Below are 19,340 nucleotides of genomic sequence, written 5' to 3' on the forward strand. Positions count from 1 at the left end.
ATGTCCAGCCACTTCGTTGGTTGGATGCCATATCGCTTTTTTGTTTTCCGAGTTCCATAAGTATGATCGGCGCTGCCCGATGGATCCGACCCGACTATTATGACTCCTGTCATCCTGACGCTAGTGATGGGACGAAATGGGCCGAGGTTCCGAAGCTTGTGTCGAGTAATGGGAGGGGTGTTTCCACGAGGCTTGTAGCGAGGCGCGCGTCATTTCGGCAGAACCCGGAAATGATGGCGTGAGAAGCCTCGCCGGCCGGCTGAAGCTGATGTATGCTTCGGAAGTGATCCGACGTTCGGCGCGCATTGCAAACACAGTAGGCTACAGACTACGGTATAAATTGGTTGCAAAACGCAATGGCGATCGCCTGTTATCTCACATTTTGTGCATTTCGGGCTCCTGTACTTGTTACATGATCTGTGCGCAACAGTGCAACCAGTGCAATCTTTTTTCGAGCCTTGTCCTTTGCTTGCGATGGAAATTGCGCAAAAAAAAAAGCGATCCTCCCCTGTATGGGAACATTTTCATTTGATTGCTTTCAATAAGGTAAGGGAGAAGAACTACATTAATATAAATGTGAGTGTGTGTACCTATCTGAACCAAACATCAACAGAATGAACAATCCATTAGTGTACTGGGAGGCACAAAAGAATACCTACCCAAATTTATAAAAACTGACACTCACATTTATCAGCACCCCAGCTTCATCTGTGCCTTGTGAAAGAAGAATATTTTCTAAAGCTGATGAAATATTGTCCAAAAAAAAGAAACCGTTTAAAGCCAGCCACTGTGGGAAAACTATTATTTCTCAACAAAAATGAATAACAAATTATCCTTAGTACTTGTTTTGTTATTTTTGTTTGTTATTTTGTTCACATACTAAATTACTAACATAAGCACATTCATATCTTTCTCATAATCAAATAACCATTGAATTCTTAACAATGTTGACCTCTTGGGCTTGTAGACCACTTGATGGCGCCATAGAGTAAATGAAGCACAATGAAGCTTTGCTACATGTGCAAACCAATTGGCTGCAAAGCTTCATTGCTTCATAAGGCTTCATTTGGCCATCACTACCTGACGCTCCCTAGGATGACGCTGTGTAACAAGAGGAGGGCCTCCTCTTTCAACCAATCGGAGCATGACCAATCGCGGGCTAATAAATTCAAACACGAGGCGGACCAATCATAGTTGAGATTCAAAAACGTAACTCAAAACGTAACCTTTGAATTTGAAATCTGAGCCAATCTCTATGCAGAACATCCGTTTGAACTAAAGACGCTCACACGCATGCGTATTGCGTAGACGTACAAAATTCAAACTAACACTTTATTTTTTGTAAAAGAACTCGGCCACTCATTTCTGGAGGTCCCAACCAAGCCCTACTAAAATCCCGACCGGAATTGTTGAAAAAAGATGCAAAATTTTGCAGCCGGTTGCAAAAAGGCAAAATCATTTGCGAGCCTCTGGCGTTACCTAATGGTGAAGGGGTGTAAATGCTCTCAACCCAAAAAATTGGCATGCATATGTCTGAACAAGTGTAAATAAAGCAATTGATGTGGTAATTGCGGGAAATGCATTTTTGCACATTAGGTTTACAATGCATTCAAAAATTGGAATTATAATGGGTGTCTATGCTACAAAAAATGTAAAAATGCTATGTTTCAGTATCAAAAGTAAAATCTCATTGCTGCAATGCCTTAGAAAGCTCAGCAGGTGGCATTTTGAAATTCAGGACATTTTAGACACCCTCTGGAAATGGCAGCTCTCTGGTGTTTTTTTTTATATGCTTTGTCTCTGATTAAAGGTGAGAAATTCACAAATTTACAAAAAATGTAGACAATGTAGCATGAGGGTTAAAACTAACGACTGACTTTAAGCATTGATATGCCACTCATTTAACTCACTGACCGCCACTAACTGAAAACCTGAAACATTCACTTCGGTTTGCCTTGGAAGGCTGCAAATGGATTGGACGTCTAGCACCGTCATTAGCACAGAAACGTGAGAATCCATAGCCAGTCCTCCCAGTTAAGAATAAGCGCACTTCTGTTGTTGTCAGTAGTAAGCTAAACGAACCAAAATTATACATTAATACAAATGTATATATATAACTATTAAAATTATTATGAATTAAAAAAATAACACTAAATATTACTATTAAATTTTATTATAATAATTTTAATAATTTAATAATAATAAATTTAATAAATTCATAATAATTTATTTTTTAATTTAATTTTATAGTATTATATAATACTATATTATTAGTCGTATTATTATTACTAAATATAATAACACTAAATATATAATGCTAAATATTGACTAATGGCAGTTAAATACTCTTGCAGTTTAGTTTTGGTTAGTTTTAGTTTTATACTAAAGGGTCATAGTATTTACCTATGATATAAATAAATATCTACTTTTTTAAATTCCATTATATATCTACTTTTTTAAATTCCATTATAATCTTAATGATTTTTTTAATCAATAAATTATCAATAAACCCAATAGATTTGTATTAATGTATAATTGTATTTTTTCATATATAAATAAAATTAACATTAAAAAAAAAAAAAAAAAAAAAAAAAAAATACATATATGTTACAGTTCTACATGGACTGAGGTTTTCAATGCAACTTTTCACATTCCAGGTGTATGTTTCACATTGCGAGATGGATAATTTTGTATGTGGTGCCTGTGTGTGTGTTTTGTCATAATGTATCAAACGTAGGAAGAGAATGCCCAAAAGACATGTGCTTCAACACAACAGAAACTTAGCTCCAAAACCATTGTCTGTGATCTCAATTGATCTGGATCATGAATACATATAGGTTGAGGTGCTGGAAGGGGAGGGATAATTGAACTTTTAATGACCGAAGGGAAAACAAACAACAACAAAAAACCTGCAGTTGAACACAATCTTGATGCCTTTTACAATTGTTGTTACAATATGATTTTTTTTTTTTTTTTTTTTTTTTTTTTTTTTTTTAAACCTGTCCTGTTCAGCTGTTTGACACAGAGAATGGAAGTCTAAGTGCCCGGATCCTGAACAGTTTTAATGTTTCACATTGAGAGTCTGACATACTCCCATTGTGATCATTCAAAATACCTTTTTATTATGACAAAGCAGCGAACAGGAAGGGATTATGGGGGGACAGAAGAAAAGAAATACAAGAGAAGAAAGAAAAGAAACACATACACAAACAACAACAAGAAATACATTGAACATCTAAACTAGTTACTAATATGCTGGTGCTATCGTCAGCGAGATGTCTTTCCGGTTTACACCATGTGGGGGCCTATTGGCCAGTGAAAGAGGAGAATGGGGGTGGGGGTGTCTATAAGACTATAAGCTAAGTGATTGAAAGGGGTAGAGTGTACACAAATCAGTTCTGTGATCTAGAACCCAGTAATCGTGTGAATCTCTTATGAGTGAAAGCCCGTTGGCGACCAACCCTACGCCGCCGCATCGCCAATCCCGGCACCGGAACCCCCAACCCGAGCATGCCCTACCACATCCAGCAGCACGCAAGCCCCACCGGGCGCGCGACAGCCACGTAGACGGGCGGAGAAACCGCGCAGGCACCAACCCAGGGCCACGGCCCACACCCAGCCAGCCCGGAGAGGGAGGGCGGGCGGGGGGGTGGGGGGGCCACGCGCAGCCCATCCCTCCTCCAACCGCCCAGCAAAGGAGCCACCGTCCCCCCCCCGGGACCCAGGGTGGTCCCCCGGGCCACCCGCGCGCCCATCAACCGGCCTTCAGGGATGGCAGGAGGGGACGCATCACCAACCCCACGCCTAATCCCACCCCCGCCCGCCCACCCAGGCCACGAGCCACAGCCCCCCAACCGGCACGGCACGCCACGGGACCCCCAGCGGCCCACCAAGCCCCAGGCAAGGAAAGGTCCCCCGCCGGTGCAGGCGACACCCCGCTGATACACCGGCGCCCGGCCAGCGACCCGCGACGGAGCGCAGGGCGGATGCCCAGCCAGAGAAGAGAGGGGAAGGCGGAGGCAGGAGAACGCCCAGGGACTGCCATGGGGCGATGCAAGATCGGAGACCCGACCCCCCAAACCAATTCCGCGGCCGGCAGCCGAGGCAGAGGGGAGGCCACACCCCGGGAGCCACGTTAATGTATCAAACGTAGGAAGAGAATGTCCAAAAGACATGTGCTTCAACACAACAGAAACTTAGCTCCAAAACCATTGTCTGTGATCTCAATTGATCTGGATCATGAATACATATAGGTTGAGGTGCTGGAAGGGGAGGGATAATTGAACTTTTAATGACCGAAGGGAAAACAAACAACAACAAAAAACCTGCATTTGAACACAATCTTGATGCCTTTTACAATTGTTGTTACAATATGATTAACACCCCCCACCAACACAAACCTATATAAAGACAAACCGAACACTTTAAAATGCAACTTTTTTTCACCTCGACCTATAACCTTACTCACCTTGTCTTCACTGATGCAAAAGCATCTATTGCACTTTCATATCACAGTTGTTTTGGAAGGGCACTTCTTTCCTGGACTTGGTGGGCTTGGACTTGGTGCTGATGTGGATAAGTTCGCTGTAAAAGATGGCCCAGAATGTACAGAGGTAGAAGGAAAATATTTCAGAAGAGGATCTAGAGAAGAAAGTGGAATCTTACATTATATTTGTCAAATAGCTGCTCATTGTCAAACCAGCATGATTGCGCCTAAAGTCTTGCAGCCTACTGTACCTGTCTATTGGACCCGGTCACTATCTTTGATGGGCGTAGTTGAAAGAAAATACATTCTTGAAGCACTGCAACTACACAGGACTATTCAATAATAATGAATTAAATAAAATAAGACAGCAAATAAATACCTATTGAATTTTTTTTTTTTACATGAACGTGATCGCCATTTTAATGAATTAATGACACATTTAAAAACAAATGTTTGCATTTAAATCCATGGCACTTTTAGTCCCCCATACCACAGAACTTTGAAATTATTAATGCATATTTTATGGTGTATTTGTATAATTAACCTTGCCACTTTTTTAGGCAAGGCAAATTTATTTGAAAGGCAAAATTTCACACAAGGTAAAAGTGGTTCACATCACATGAAAGTAAGCAAGACAATTTGGGTCCCCCATAGACTTTGTCCAAATTTCTCAAAAATTGGAGGGGGAGTAAATTTAACTGAAACTAATCAACAGCTGGCTGAATACTGAAAATATTTCTAACACAACAGCCTGGCTAATGATACAGTATAATCTTTCTTTAGCACTAAGTCATATAAACTCTATGTGAATAACCGCTAGCTTGCAGTTGCGCTAAGTCTACGTGCTTATGCTGTTGAAAAAAAATCATCACAACAAACCTCTGTTTTTCTTCACGTTCATGGTCTCTTCTTTCTTTTTCTTCTGACCCGGAGGGCTTTTGTCTTTTCATGAAGTTGACGTCACCGTAACGTCGCTCAATTGCGGAGGCTAAAAATAGCACCTTCAGGTAGCTCACTCGTCTGCTGGGTGGTGAGACTGGGGTCTGTGGTGAAATTATCACATCACAGGAAAAAGTGAAACGGGCAGAGGGTACACTAGGAAAATGATTTCATTATTATTTAAAGACTTATTATGAACGGTTTTGCTCCTCTTTTCTTTGAATTTTTTGAATACTGCTATCATCAAATATTATTTGAATATTTTTCTTGACGCCCTTAGGACGCTGCTGCAGCCCTACGGGCCCTCCTGCTACGCGCCCTCCTGTTACGGTCGCTCCTGCTACGCGCCCTCCTGTTACGGTCGCTCCTGCTACGGTCGCTCCTGCTACGGTCGCTCCTCCTACGGGCCCTCCTGTTACGGGCCCTCCTGTTACGGTCGCTCCTGTTACGGTCGCTCCTGCTACGGGCCCTCCTCTTACGGTCGCTCCTGTTACGGTCGCTCCTGCTACGGGCCATCCTGATACGGGCGTTCCTGTTACGGGCCCTCCTGTTACGGTCGCTCCTGCTACGGTCGCTCCTGCTACGGGCCCTCCTCCTACGGGCCCTCCTGTTACGGTAGCTCCTGTTACGGTCGCTCCTACTACGGGCCCTCGTGCTACGGGCCCTCCTCTTACGGGCCCTGATAAGAAGGTTGTATCGCCTACTCGACGGCCCAAGTCTGCTGAGGGCTGTCAGGCACCCTGGCGGCTCAACAACCAACATAGTTACTGCTTTGCCAATGACTCTAAATCTTGGGATGATGCCAAACGCTACTGTTCATCCAATGGGGGGCACCTGCTGATAATCCGGAGCAGCGCGGAGAGGGTGAGCGGCCTTTCACTAAGTGTCTCTCCTGCCCTTTAGTACTGATGCAATTTGTTTCAGGACTGGTTGAAAGAACAACTCGATGGCTTTGACTACTGGATCGGCCTGAAGAGCCCATACCCGTGGAAGTGGATCGACGGAACTCCTTTGAAATCAGAACTAGCGTAAGCAGTATAAGGAAAGCGTAATGTAGACACGTAAAATTTGGGTACTTCCTACTCACTCATCACTATAACACCCAAAATGACAGCTGCACCCAAGGAAAAGTGCTTCTTCTTTGCTTTATAGGGAACTGAACAGCCTTATGTGGCGACTGCTATTATCGATAAGATGATTGGTAAAGCACGACCGAATCAGAATCGATCAAAATAACATCCCTCAGCGTATCTGCTTTTTAACAGGCCGTTTAGTTAAAAAGAATTTCTGAAATGTTTTTTGACAGGCCGTTTTGTTAAGAAGAATGGTTCTAGTCAAGGCTGATTTATGCTTCTGCGTTCCGGTGACAGCGGAGCGACGCCGTAGGCCCTACGCCAGGGTTCACTAAATCCGGACCCCGGTGCCACTTTTCCTGTCGTGTTTTCCACGTCTCTCTCCCCTAACACACCTGAATCAAATGATTATGTCATCAGCAACCTCTCCAGAAGCCTGATAATGATCCTGATTATATTGATTCAGGTGTGTTGGAGGGAGACATGGAAAACACGACAGGAAAAGTGGCATCGAGGTCCGGATTTAGTGAAGCCTGCTCTACTCCGTCATTGCGCACTTGAACTTCTGCGTCACGGGAACGCTTTGCTCTGTAATTCACCACCATGCCACTAGAGGAGGTGTGGGCTTGAACAATTTTGCGCAACCGAAAAGAGTGTATTTGCAGCTGCAGCTAATCAATACTGAACAACAAATGTTGACGCGTGGGCAACACAGAAGACGTGTGCGAATGTTTGAAAATGGCGGCGGTGTTGTGCTGAACCGGAAAAAGAGCGGACCAATCACAGTCCTTCAACGTTTACGTCACGCGCGTGTGTGTTAACGGCGTAGAATATCTTGCCGGAACTCCCTGACATAAGGGTAGGCACGGAGCCCTTTTTTTGGGGGGGGGGGGGGGGGGGGGTTGTGCTTTTCGCACAGTTTTAAATAGAGCACACAATAAAACACAACAGGTTTCACACACACACAGTGGTTAGCACGTCGGCCTCACAGTCCTGGGATCAAGGGTTTTTTGAAAAACGCTCTGGCCTTCCTGTGTGGAGTTTGCATGTTCTGCCCATGCCTGCTTGGGTTTTCTTCGGGTACTCCAGTTTCCCCACATCCCAAAAACATGCATGGTAGGCTAATCGACCACACTAAATTGTCCCTAGGTACGAGTGTGTGCGCGCGAATGTTTGTTCGTCTCCTTGTGCCCTGCAATTGGCTGGTAACCGATTCAGCGCGTACCCCGCCTAATGGTTGTTCGTCTCCTTATGCCTTGCAATTGGCTGCTAACCGATTCAGCGCGTACCCCGTCTACCGCCCACAGTTATCTGGGATTGGCTCCAGCCGTGACCCTCTTGAGGATAAGCGGCTCAGAAATGGAATGAATGAAAGGTTTCACACATGCATTACAGCATTACAGTGAAACGAGGCATAAATGAGAAACTGATTTCCATATATCCATTATTTTTTCACTGGTTTACAAAATTCCATCTAAAAGTCCATCTAAGAAACACACTTATAAGAAATAAATGTGATCATTACAAAAAAAATCTTCTTACTGAGCAAAATCATATATATATTTTTTTAACTATATATTTTTAAGGATAATTTCATGTATTGATTTTGTTTTTTGTTTTTCTTTTTTTGCACTTGATTTGTAAATGCGACTGATGCTCAACTAGGGATGAGCTTCAGAGCAGCTGCCGAAAGGTTGTTTTATAGAGTCTACCCACGTACCACGTGTTCGCTGTAGGGTTCCGCCCACTTGTCCGTCAAAACGACTCTGTATTAGCATTGTTTTCAATTGATGGCGCAATTTAAAATGCATTTCATGGAAGACCCGGTGCTTTCTGATGCCGCAAACTCACTGGATCTGTTGCATAAAAGGCGTTATGAGGAAAAGCTTCGTTCTATACAGTCGCCAGATCCATATTTGATGCCCAAATCGATGTTTTTCGACCCACTGTCTTCGCCCTGTCTGCCTGACATCTGCTACGCTGATATTTAAAATGATCTTGTCCACACAAAATCAGCCTATTCTCACGAAAAACTTCAAGAGCTTGGACGCTTATAAATACTTCGTTGCTGGTTGGGTGAAACAGGTCCTCGTTTGGCAGGAATCTATCTTGTGCTTGGAAAGGTGAGTTACGAAATTTTCAATTCGAATTCTTTTGTTATTGCTAACATCCACTGTCAAGTGTAATGTATTTCATGTCGTTTGTCAATGGAGTTAAGGCTTTTAATGTTTATATGGTTTAGCGATAGCACTCACGACATACATACGTGTATGTTGTCGGTGATTAGCCTAGCAATGATCTTAATTGTGGTTATTTGTCAGCCCCGTAGACGAGGCCAGTTTCTTTTACTTGGTACCAGCTAAATATTATTCAAAAAATAACGATGGTGGAAGAAAGGGAAGTCACAAACATCTTGAATTTGAAACTATGTCGTACTACGTCGTATGTTGTCGGCGATTAGCCTAGCAATGATCTTAATTGTGGTTATTTGTCAGCCCCGTAGACGAGGCCAGTTTCTTTTACTTGGTACCAGCTAAATATGATTCAAAAAATAACGATGGTGGAAGAAAGGGAAGTCACAAACATCTTGAATTTGAAACTATGTCGTACTACGTCGTATGTTGTCGGCGATTAGCCTAGCAATGATCTTAATTGTGGTTGTCAGGCCAAAACCCTCTAAATATATATTAAATGCATCTTACCAGATATAAAATGACTACTACATAGTCTGTGGTGATTTTTTGGTGTCCAGTTTCACGTCGAATTGCAGCCGTCCATTTCGCTCTTCTATTTGGATCCCTCGGAATACGGTAAAATTTCAAGTCTCTCCTTCCATCTTCTCTGTTAGTGCAACCAACAGCCACACACGCCTTCACCATTTTGATTATTAATGTTAAGGAGCAGAAAAACACGCCGTAAATGGGAGAAATGTACGTAGCCGTAATAGGTAAACACTATGTTTTGACGGACAAGTGGGCGGAACCCTACAGCGAACACGTGGTACGTGGGTAGACTCTATAGCAGGATCTCGTTATGAAAGGTACTTCTGTGCAGGCTCTGGGATGCAGGTGAGCCTAACCTCCAAAATGAAGACTGTGTTGAGATGGGGGGACGTCGAGGTCGCTTGAACGACCTCTCCTGCACCTCCCTTAGACGTTACATCTGCAAGCGATGCCAAGGTGAGTTGGCGCCTTCTGTTGGTGTGCACCAACTATACTACACTGCTTTCGATTAGAGCAGGGGATTCTCAAACTTTTTCCTGTGAGAGCCACATAACTTTTCCCTTCTCTGATGAGGGGCCGGGTCAGTTTGTAACAGAAAAAGTGTGACGATTGCAGGAGTGCCTAAATGCAAAAATGAATTGTTTTTCAGGAACAAAAGTAAATAAAATAAAAATAATAATATAAAATAAAGATAATATGTCAAGTTCAAAAATAGATCTTTAGGTAGACATAAGGAGAGAAGACACTCAGTTTTCTTGGCCAAGGAGAGCAACATGTGACTCGTGAGTCACCAAAATTGATCTCAAGGAAAAATATCCTCCTTGGTATTTTATTTAGGGGTTTGTCCTAAACAAAGATGGATGTCGCCCTAAGGGAGGGGAGAGCAAGCTGGAGACACCCATGTGGTTTTCGATTGGATATGTGTGTGCATGTAGGTGGAACTAAGTGAATACACATGTGGAAGCAAGAGCTTATGTAAACAATCATATAAACAGTCAAAATAATCCAGACACTTCAGTTATGCAACGCTGCGGCCATGGATGGAAAATTGTCCTCGAAGGTCTAGACGGAAGTCCAGACGCCAGGTGCTGAAGATGCCTCGGAAGGTCTAGTTACGCAATGATGCGGCCATGAAGCAAAATAGTTGTCATCCCGACCCTCTTTTACCCTTTGTAACACTTAAGCATTATACTACAACCTGGTATAGCAAGCAATAATCATTTACTGGTTATATAAGTAAGAAAAATATGGCATTATGTATTTATGGTATGTATGAGCACAAGCAAATATTCAATCAATCAACCAAGCAAATATTTAATCAATCAAACCTCGATAATTACCTCAACATAATATAATATAATATTATCACTATTAATTAAATAGATAATAACCAAATAGCCCTCTGGGTTCTTCACAGAAAAAAGCCAGGAAATAAATAACACTATTGGAAAAAAAAGAAATTGATTGTTCAGGGGGCCGGACCGAATGTGGAGGCGGGCCGTAGTTTGGAGAGTGAATAATATATGAATGTGAGAGGAGAATATATGTGTGTGAGGGTGAATATGTATGTGAATGGAGAATGTATGTGTGTGTGTGTGAGGGCCAGAATGAAAAATGTCTTGTACGGCCCCTCATATAGTTCAGTTAGTCTTTCGTCTACTTTAAGAATGAGCTTGCATACGATTGATAATAGAGGCCTACTTGTACCACTAATACTTTTTCCATTCTGAGATTCAGGCATCATTATTAGCTGCCTATCAATCAAATACATTTGCTTAGTTGGCAAATTGTGCACTATCATACTTCTGACTCCGAGGCTGCAAGTGTTCTGCGCTCATATACATCTGTGAAATGTGACCGTGTTGCGGACGCAGCTTGAATGTGGTCTACCGATGGAGCACAGGATCACATAGTGTGCTGATTATTTAGCTGGGAAGATTCATGGCTTCCTAATATGCAATGTGCTCACTCACACTTAAAATCTTAATGTCAAATCTCATGTGTCCTACCCTGGTTGATGTTTGTTTCAATACCAGATAGCGATGAGATTATGTACAACGGCATTAAAGGCACTTGCAACCTCCAAGTGGATGTGTACCAGGTGAGTTGACGATTGTATGAGTTGTAGTTGGCATGTTCTGGAGGTTGCCCATAGCGATTAGCGCTTGACTGATATATCAATTTCACGCTGCCTTTATGTGTGCGTGCAGGAAGTTTCCGAAGTGCTGTTCAAAGAGCGTCTGTACGCTGGCTGCATCATCGTCATCCAAGGAAAAGTGAAGCCGAACCCAACCAAGTAATTGTCACCATTCCCCCACGTTGTGTTAGGTTCGCTGTTACAAGAACTACCTGTCTGTATTGCAGGTTTATCGTCCACCTATCTTTGGGCCACGGTGAAGACACCCCGATGCGCATCGAAGTTGATTTCAAAGATGGGGACCTTGAGCTATTGACCCGCATCGGGAGTCATGTTGATGGAAAGTATGTCAACAAGATCGTCAAAAAGGACTCCTTCCCCTTCGCAGCCGGAAGCGACTTTGAGGTCATTATGTCATTTTAGGCACACCATCAAATTACAAAAAATTGAGGTGGTTGGAGCTTCTTATCACGTCGGCTGGACTAATCATGCATTCTTTTACAGATGACCATCGAGTGCGGCGACGACATTTTCCGCTTGGCCGTCGGCAACGACTTTGAGGTGGAATACGAGAATGATGGTTATGATCTGCAAGATATCCACAGGCTGTTGGTGGAGGATGATGTGACAGTCACCAACGTCAGGCTGATTTGAGGCTGCCAGCGCAGTAAAATGGGAGGTGCTGCTTCTTCTCAGGATGTTGACGCCATGACGGCTCTTAACTAGGGTGACCGCCAGAGGGGAAAGTGGCTAGAATTCATTGCTGGAACTCCCCGACATGAAGGTCACCACGGAGCCAGAACTTTTTTTTTACACACATAAAAATAAAACGCTATTACACATGCATTAGGCTACTGCATTACACATCCTATCACAAGGTAAACATGAGAAGTTTTTTCATTCAAAATTGTATTTTTCAATGTAACAGTTAATAAAATAGCAGAAACCCCAACCTCCTAATCTTTATTTTCCCTCATTTCCTCACGTCTAAATGCAAAAATTGAACTCCGAAAGAACATAGAATTACAATTGTGAACATTTTTTGTCAAATAATCATGTTATAAGTAACATACGGTCACAAAAAATACAAATGACTTACATTATGCACAGTGAAATGGAATGTATTTTGAAGATGGAACATTGACTGTTTTAAATTATATATAAGGCAATAAATAAGTAGCCAAACATAAATACGTACAAAGTGCACATTGACATGGAAGATGTTCTGAACCTCCCCATCTAACAAATGTAACAAAATTTAATGAAATAAGCCTCTTCAATTCTTTCCTCTCTGAAAGAGCTGAGCAATTTTCTGTTGAATTGCCCTTTTTTTATCGCCTTAATTTTCCATGCGCACATTGACCCGACTCCTCGTACTTTATAACTGCTGCAGCAAAGGAGAGCTCTGTGCTGTCCATGGAATAAATAAATGTACTGAATTATCGCCTTTCAAACAACACGAGTGTCCCATTTATCAAAGACAATGATGAAAGCAAAGACGATTCTCACTGCTCAGTTGTTTACAATAAGTGTACACTCAAAATAACGATTCAACCCACAATGCACTGTGGCCTTCCGATTGGCTGGCCTCTACAAGACACCACAACTTTAGTTTTGTACATGTGACCCTTCACCACTTAGGTATACATACACTGCCCATCCATATGTTATTATACACATACAGACATTTGTTTCCGAGGCAGAAACGTAACCGAAAGCATTCACGAGTGTCAATGCTACCGCTAGACAACGCACTGTGAAAGTGAATGAGCTTATGGGCAAAACCGTGACAAAAAAAAACAGATGCCGCGAATTATTCTGACCAGCAGGTGGCAGCAACGCACCGCAAAGGGTCAACTGATGGCCCATATTATTGCATAAAGTCAGCACATCGACATTTACAGGAGATACTTACAGAAAGGTGTATGGAGCACTATGAACACAATACAACAGCATAAACGTCTCTCAGAACTACTACTTCTCACACTACTAGTAGGAGCCACGTCAACGCAGGCAGGTGATTCTCCTCAAATTTCAGGCCGGATGCAACGGACAGGACGTGAAAAGTGGACATGTCCGGGCAAAGAGGACGTTTGGTCATCCAAGCAAACAGTCATGGCCGATAAAAACTAGATCACGATTGTGTACGATCGGAAAAAAAAAACGGACCCAAAAAGACATCAACACAACTGTTTCTCCACCAAGCATTGTGAGGAATGTTCACAGTCTATGTGCAGCGACTTTAATTCACTTTACAACGCATACTCACATCATCAATGAAGGAGCCGACGTACACTGCTGGCCAAAAGTATTGGCACCCATGCAATTCTGTCAGTTAATGCTCGATTTCTCCCAGAAAATGATTGCAATTACAAATGCATTGTTAGTACTGCTTTGTCATGTACGTGTACAATCATTTAGTTTATTTTTTTTGTCTGTGAATTTCAATCTGTTTGTCACTAGTAAACATCCACTCCATTTGAACAAGGAGGGGGACAGCAAATACGTTCGTTCGCTTCCAGCCCTTCCAGTTCAAATGGAGTGGAGGTTTAAGTGCTGTCAATGGCAACACTTGGAAACTGTTCAGTTTTAGTCAATTTCAGCGACGCCGTTGGACAAAAGCGGTAGTGTTTTGCCTTAAGGCAGACACACATCCAAATAGTGCTGTAAAATCACGATGGTCGCCTGCAGATGGATAAAACATTTGTTTCCAGCGGCTGTGTGAAGGATTAAAAGTAACAAGGTAATGAATCCAGTTGTGGCTAAACAATAGGATAGGATCAAGGCCGGCCCAGCATATACGCAGACTATGCAGCTGCTTAGGGCCCCTGACCACTCGGGGGCGGGGCCCCAATCTGGAAACCTCATTTTATACGTTGTTAATAGAGCATCGTGAATAATGTGGCGCGCATTGCCGTTGATCTATGCAAACATCCATTTTCTTGTCATTACAATCTGGCAACCTGGGGAGTGACGTTAAACCTGCTTTGCGATGATTGGTGCTCAAACTTGCTTGGAAAATAGATGCACAGATATGTGGAAGAGAATTTATCCCTCTGGAGCAGAGAAAGGAAAGAAGAAAATCGGAGAAGAAAAGAAACAACAGTATAGTGCTGCAACGATTAATCGATGAACTCGAGTATTCGATTAGAAAAAACATTCGAATTAAATGTTGTTGCTTCGAGTATTCGTTTAATGAAAGTGGCGTTGTCATGGTTTATTTTGAAAGTGTTTGCATTTACTTTTATTGATTAGGGTGGATACACTGCCCTCTGGTCTGCCTCTTTTTACATGGCTGAATCCAACTGCTCCCTGTTAAGACAAACGTAAGCTAAGTTTTTGTTTGAGCTAATGTTTTTTAATGCATTCATAATTTAGTTTATAGGTATATTTAGCCGTTTTTTGTGGGAATATGTGTCTGAACCATTTGTTAAGAGCATTGTGAAAAAAACTTTAGCATTTCATAGCATTTAAGCTAGCTGACTTTTTCTATGCAAGTTAGCCAATTGTTCTTTTGTTGTACATAGATCCTCATTTAAAAAAATATTTATTTTTATATATATATATTTATATATACTCTTTGAGGCTGAGCTCAGGTATTTTAATTTTTCATGTTCCTGATCTGATTACTCGATTATTCCAACTGACTAGTCCATCAATTAATCGACTACTAAAATATTCTATAGCTTCAGCCCTACAACAGTTTCGCGGTAATTGAGCATGTTGTTGATGTTGTTGTTGTTGTTGTGCAAGACACTCCGACTTGAACGCTGTTGTCAGCAGAGCTTGTCAATATGTCGTACTGGTAATTGCCATTAGCTGCAGGGCAAAAGCCTGGAGCGAATCAAGTAAAGCCGAGCAAGCTGTCACCTGTCGGCAACGGCAAATGTACGGCTTCCGCTGATTGTAGTAAAACGAAATATTGGCATAATATGCATTTGGACTGGAGAGCGTAGATATAGTCATTTCATTATTATCAAGTAGTATGCCAATCAGAAAAAGGTTTGGCGCCATCTACTGTAAGTACTGGCAATCGTTTGGGGTGAGAAGTTTGAAGTATGCAGTGCAACAAAATCTGATTAATATACAAAATGTGGACGTATGGGTTGGATTGCATGTATGGGTTTCACAGTACTCTGTGACGAAATGGTGGGCCAAAAATATGGGCCCCTTGGCATTATTTTGCTTAGGGCCCCTAAGTGGCCTGGGCCGGCCCTGCGTGCAAGTGCATCCAATCCACGGGGGAGAGACGAGATGGCAGCCCAGACTCGACAACCTCACCTGCACCTGGCCGAGCTCACAACCGCCCAGTTGATCGACATCTGGAAACACTTTGACATGGATGGTCAGTGACTTTTGCTCTTTTTTTTTTCCCCCTTCCATCAGAAGTTCATTTCTTAAAAAGAGAAAATGTGTTAACTATTAAACATTCATTTTCTTGACCCTGAATAAAAGATTTTGCAATTTTAATCCTATATAGGGCACTCATTTTTACACAACGTATGGTTGCCATTGACGGCACCAGACCTCCATATCCATTTTGGCTAGGAGAGGCTAGCAGCGACTGACCACTGCCAACCCTTCCAGTCAAAATGAATTGGATATCTAGTGTCGCCAATGACACTGAAAGATGAGCATTCACAACCATTCTTTCCAGTTTAAATGAGTTGGATGTCTACAGCTGTCAATAGCAGGCAATGAGTAAAATACTAAGAAGAACAAAAAGATAGACTTTGGAGTGTTATTGGAGATCATAACCACAGTGTGTAAATGAATGACATTTTTGATCTGTAAAATTAGTTGATTTCATGTGCTCGTTAGTAGGTCAGAATAAGGTTGGATATCGGCCAACTGTTGTAGTCGCACTTCCCGTTTTCATGGGATTACCTTCTCATGTCATTCAAACCCCCCCTCTGACCTCTGTTAAACCAAACCAGTCTTATTCCGAGCCAGTATTAACTCTCACCACAACAGCTTTCTGCTTGCATATATTGTAGGTGGTAAATGCTGGAGAGGACTGCAAGACATTCCAAATGTTGTTGTGAATTTGGTGATAAGACTTGGCTCAATTTGCTATGGTCAACGATGAGTTGAATCAAGAGCCAATGGACACGCATTGGACCCACTGGCAATTCCAATTTTGTGTTCAGACAAGATTAACACACAGAGCTGCCTCTGAATGATCGTGTTTTTGTGTCATTGACGGCGACAAACGTCCAGTCCATTTGCTAATGGTGAAGTGATAGTCAAATAGCAAAAATAGTGGCGCTTCGATGTACGAGTGACCAGACTCAAGAGTTTTTCGAGGTCTGACCTGAGGTGGTTAAAAGCAAAAGTAGTTATCCAAAACATTCCTCAAGTACAAGTAAAAAATATTCGTTGAAAAGAATACTCTAGTAAGGAGTAACTTTGTCAGTAACTGCTTACAATGTCTGATGAAAAAAAAAAAAATAATAATAATGTTATATATTTTTTTCAAAGCACAACTTCATCTACTAGTAGATGGACTGTCATTATCATACTGTACTATAACCTATCCGGCCAAAAAGATGACACACAAACCCTCAAATTCAGACCAGAACAACACGATGAATCACCACCCAGAGCATGAGTGCCCTCTAGCGGAGAACAAACATTGTTACCGCTACTTATAACGTATAATGGAGTCATGTGGTTATTGTTGCGACGTCTCATTGGTACAACTGAGACGGCCACTGTCGGCACCTCTGGCGAGAATAAAGTCAATATGTACAATAAAGACGAAAAATGTAATGACTCTAGTGTAGCCCAAAGTAGTGGAGTAAGAGTTGTGTTTCATCACAAATCTACTCAAGTCAAAGTAAAAAGTATCGCGTGGTAAAACCATAAGGTGGAGTTTGACTTTTCTGGCAAGAGGGGCCAAAAATGTTGATGACCCCGAAACGCAGTGTCAGCAATAAAATCAACTTACACGATATATGCTCCGATAGTAGCTTAGCCCATGCTCGTACATACAGGCATCCCAGCTGTGTGTGTGTCTGCGTATGTGCGTTTTTCTGTCTTACCTCGTGGAGAAGTAGACGCCGCATCTGTTTTGGCTGAATATTTCAGCCAGGAACATAATTTATAATAATACGTTGAAAATGAACTTTTTTTTTTATTTTTTACCTTGTTTCCATTTTTGGGGGTTAACGTCTGAAGTGGAGCCAACTGAAATTCCGCTCACCATTTTGGCGATGCTCTCCGGTGTTTCATGGTCCACATCTTCAGTTCTTGGTTCTCGCTCAGTAGTTGTTGTCGCTTTTGAAAGCTTAGGTTTGAAAAAAAAGATGTATATCCATCTTGCCTCTTCTGACCTCCAGTGTTTTTTGGGGGTGGCTTAGCAAAGCAAATGACCGTCTCTAAGGTGCTAGTTGTCAGGGAGCGCGGGCGGGCAAGGTGGACCCAAATGCAGGGAAATGTAGGCGAGGCAGATGAATGGTGCAAAAATGATTTAATTAAAGCCAACGAAAAACAAAGTACAAACAAAGGCTGTGATAATCCAAAGAAGGCACTGAGGCAAACAAAAACTGTCACTAACAAAAGACTGCTTTTCAAAAACTCACTTGGAACACAAGGGCTTGGATAGGCGTGAATACTGCTAATGAGAACCTGACATGGACTTTGACGTTGACATAGACACTTACATTGACAATGACGCAACAAGGACTGAAAAGAAACTGGGTGCTTTTATACACACACACATGCAGACAAGGGGTAACGAGACAACGAGGAACAGCTGGGTAATACAGGAGGACTCACTATGTGCAGGCACGACAGGTGAAATCAATGGGTAATCACAGAGACAAGTCACACTAAGGAAAAAAACAACACAAAACCCAACACTAGTCACATGATCTTTTTGAAAAATATTTTTTTTACCCATTACAAAAAATGTTTTTTGTTCATTTCATTCATTTTTGTTGTTTGTTTTATTGCTTTACAACTTTTACAGACAACATTTTACCGGCAACGTCTTAATTTTAAATCCATATATTGGAAAGTCATTTATAAGATCCGACCGCGCACTTATGCGCGTGCGGTGGCCACGGACGACGGGGAACCCAGCCAGCAGGAGGAAAACTCGGTGGAGCAACAAGTGGCATCTTACCTTCGGAGCAAGGGAATAACGTTGGACTTGGAGCACATCGAGGCGTGCCACTCAATGCCGATGAGGAATGACAGACCGCCAGCCATCATCGTGAGATTTATCAGTCGAAAAAACAAGACAATGCTGCTGAAACAAGGTCGCAAGTTGAAGGGTACCGACGTATATATGAACGATCACTTAACACGGAAGAATGCTGATATCGCCAAAAAGGCAAGATATCTTAAAAAGCAACGCAAGATTCAACACACGTGGGTAGTCAATTGTAAAATATACATTAAATGGAACGGAACGCCTGAGGAAGCAAAAGTGCTGATGGTGCGAGATATTGAAGAGCTTGAAAAGTACTGATACCTATCAAGACCAGGTACCATCTCTGCATACAATGACTATGAACGATACATCAAACACACGAACTGTACTCAGGAATAAGAGCGACATTGATCCACTTCTGCGAACCCTTCAGAACAAACAAATAGAACTTGAGGCCTTTAAATCCAACGAGTCCAACAAAAGAGTCCCTAATATAGAAAGTGATCCTGACAATCATTTCTTTTCTTCTACTGTTACCAATTGCGATTATTTTTACACAAGATCTGTATGAAAATCATATCAACTCAATGGGCAAAACTGTCAATTATACATTTCAACAGCAGAAGCATGTACAAAAATGTCAGCTCTACCAAAGACTATCTGCACCAATTTACACACCCCTTCAGCATAATTGCGATCACAGAAACGTGGTTTAATATTGATAAAGGTATTGATTTTCTTATGGATGATTACGAATTAAAATACATAGAGAAAAGAAAACTGGTGGTGGAGTTGCCCTATATATTCATAAATCAATTAAATG

General features: G+C 42.0%; 1 protein-coding gene across 1 annotated transcript; it reads left to right on the forward strand.

Moving 5' to 3' along the window:
- The first annotated feature begins 5,968 nt into the window (after positions 1 to 5,968).
- Positions 5,969 to 12,165, forward strand: LOC130919438 (galectin-4-like). Its single transcript, XM_057842164.1, has 7 exons — positions 5,969 to 6,289; positions 6,350 to 6,453; positions 9,553 to 9,677; positions 11,258 to 11,322; positions 11,432 to 11,517; positions 11,586 to 11,763; positions 11,863 to 12,165. The coding sequence occupies exons 3-7, from the start codon at positions 9,602 to 9,604 to the stop codon at positions 12,010 to 12,012; spliced, it is 555 nt and encodes a 184-aa protein (XP_057698147.1). The 5' UTR covers positions 5,969 to 6,289; positions 6,350 to 6,453; positions 9,553 to 9,601; the 3' UTR covers positions 12,013 to 12,165.
- The last annotated feature ends 7,175 nt before the right edge of the window (positions 12,166 to 19,340 follow it).

This window comes from Corythoichthys intestinalis, chromosome 1 (genome assembly GCF_030265065.1).
Source record: "Corythoichthys intestinalis isolate RoL2023-P3 chromosome 1, ASM3026506v1, whole genome shotgun sequence".
Taxonomy (NCBI): domain Eukaryota; kingdom Metazoa; phylum Chordata; class Actinopteri; order Syngnathiformes; family Syngnathidae; genus Corythoichthys; species Corythoichthys intestinalis.

Bases quoted from the DNA above. Each gene is read 5' to 3' on its own strand.
- LOC130919438 (XM_057842164.1), top strand. From the start codon at position 9,602: ATGGGGGGACGTCGAGGTCGCTTGAACGACCTCTCCTGCACCTCCCTT. The intron at 9,678-11,257 runs GTGAGTTGGCGC...TTTCAATACCAG, and splicing joins CATCTGCAAGCGATGCCAAG to ATAGCGATGAGATTATGTAC. The intron at 11,323-11,431 runs GTGAGTTGACGA...GTGTGCGTGCAG, and splicing joins TCCAAGTGGATGTGTACCAG to GAAGTTTCCGAAGTGCTGTT.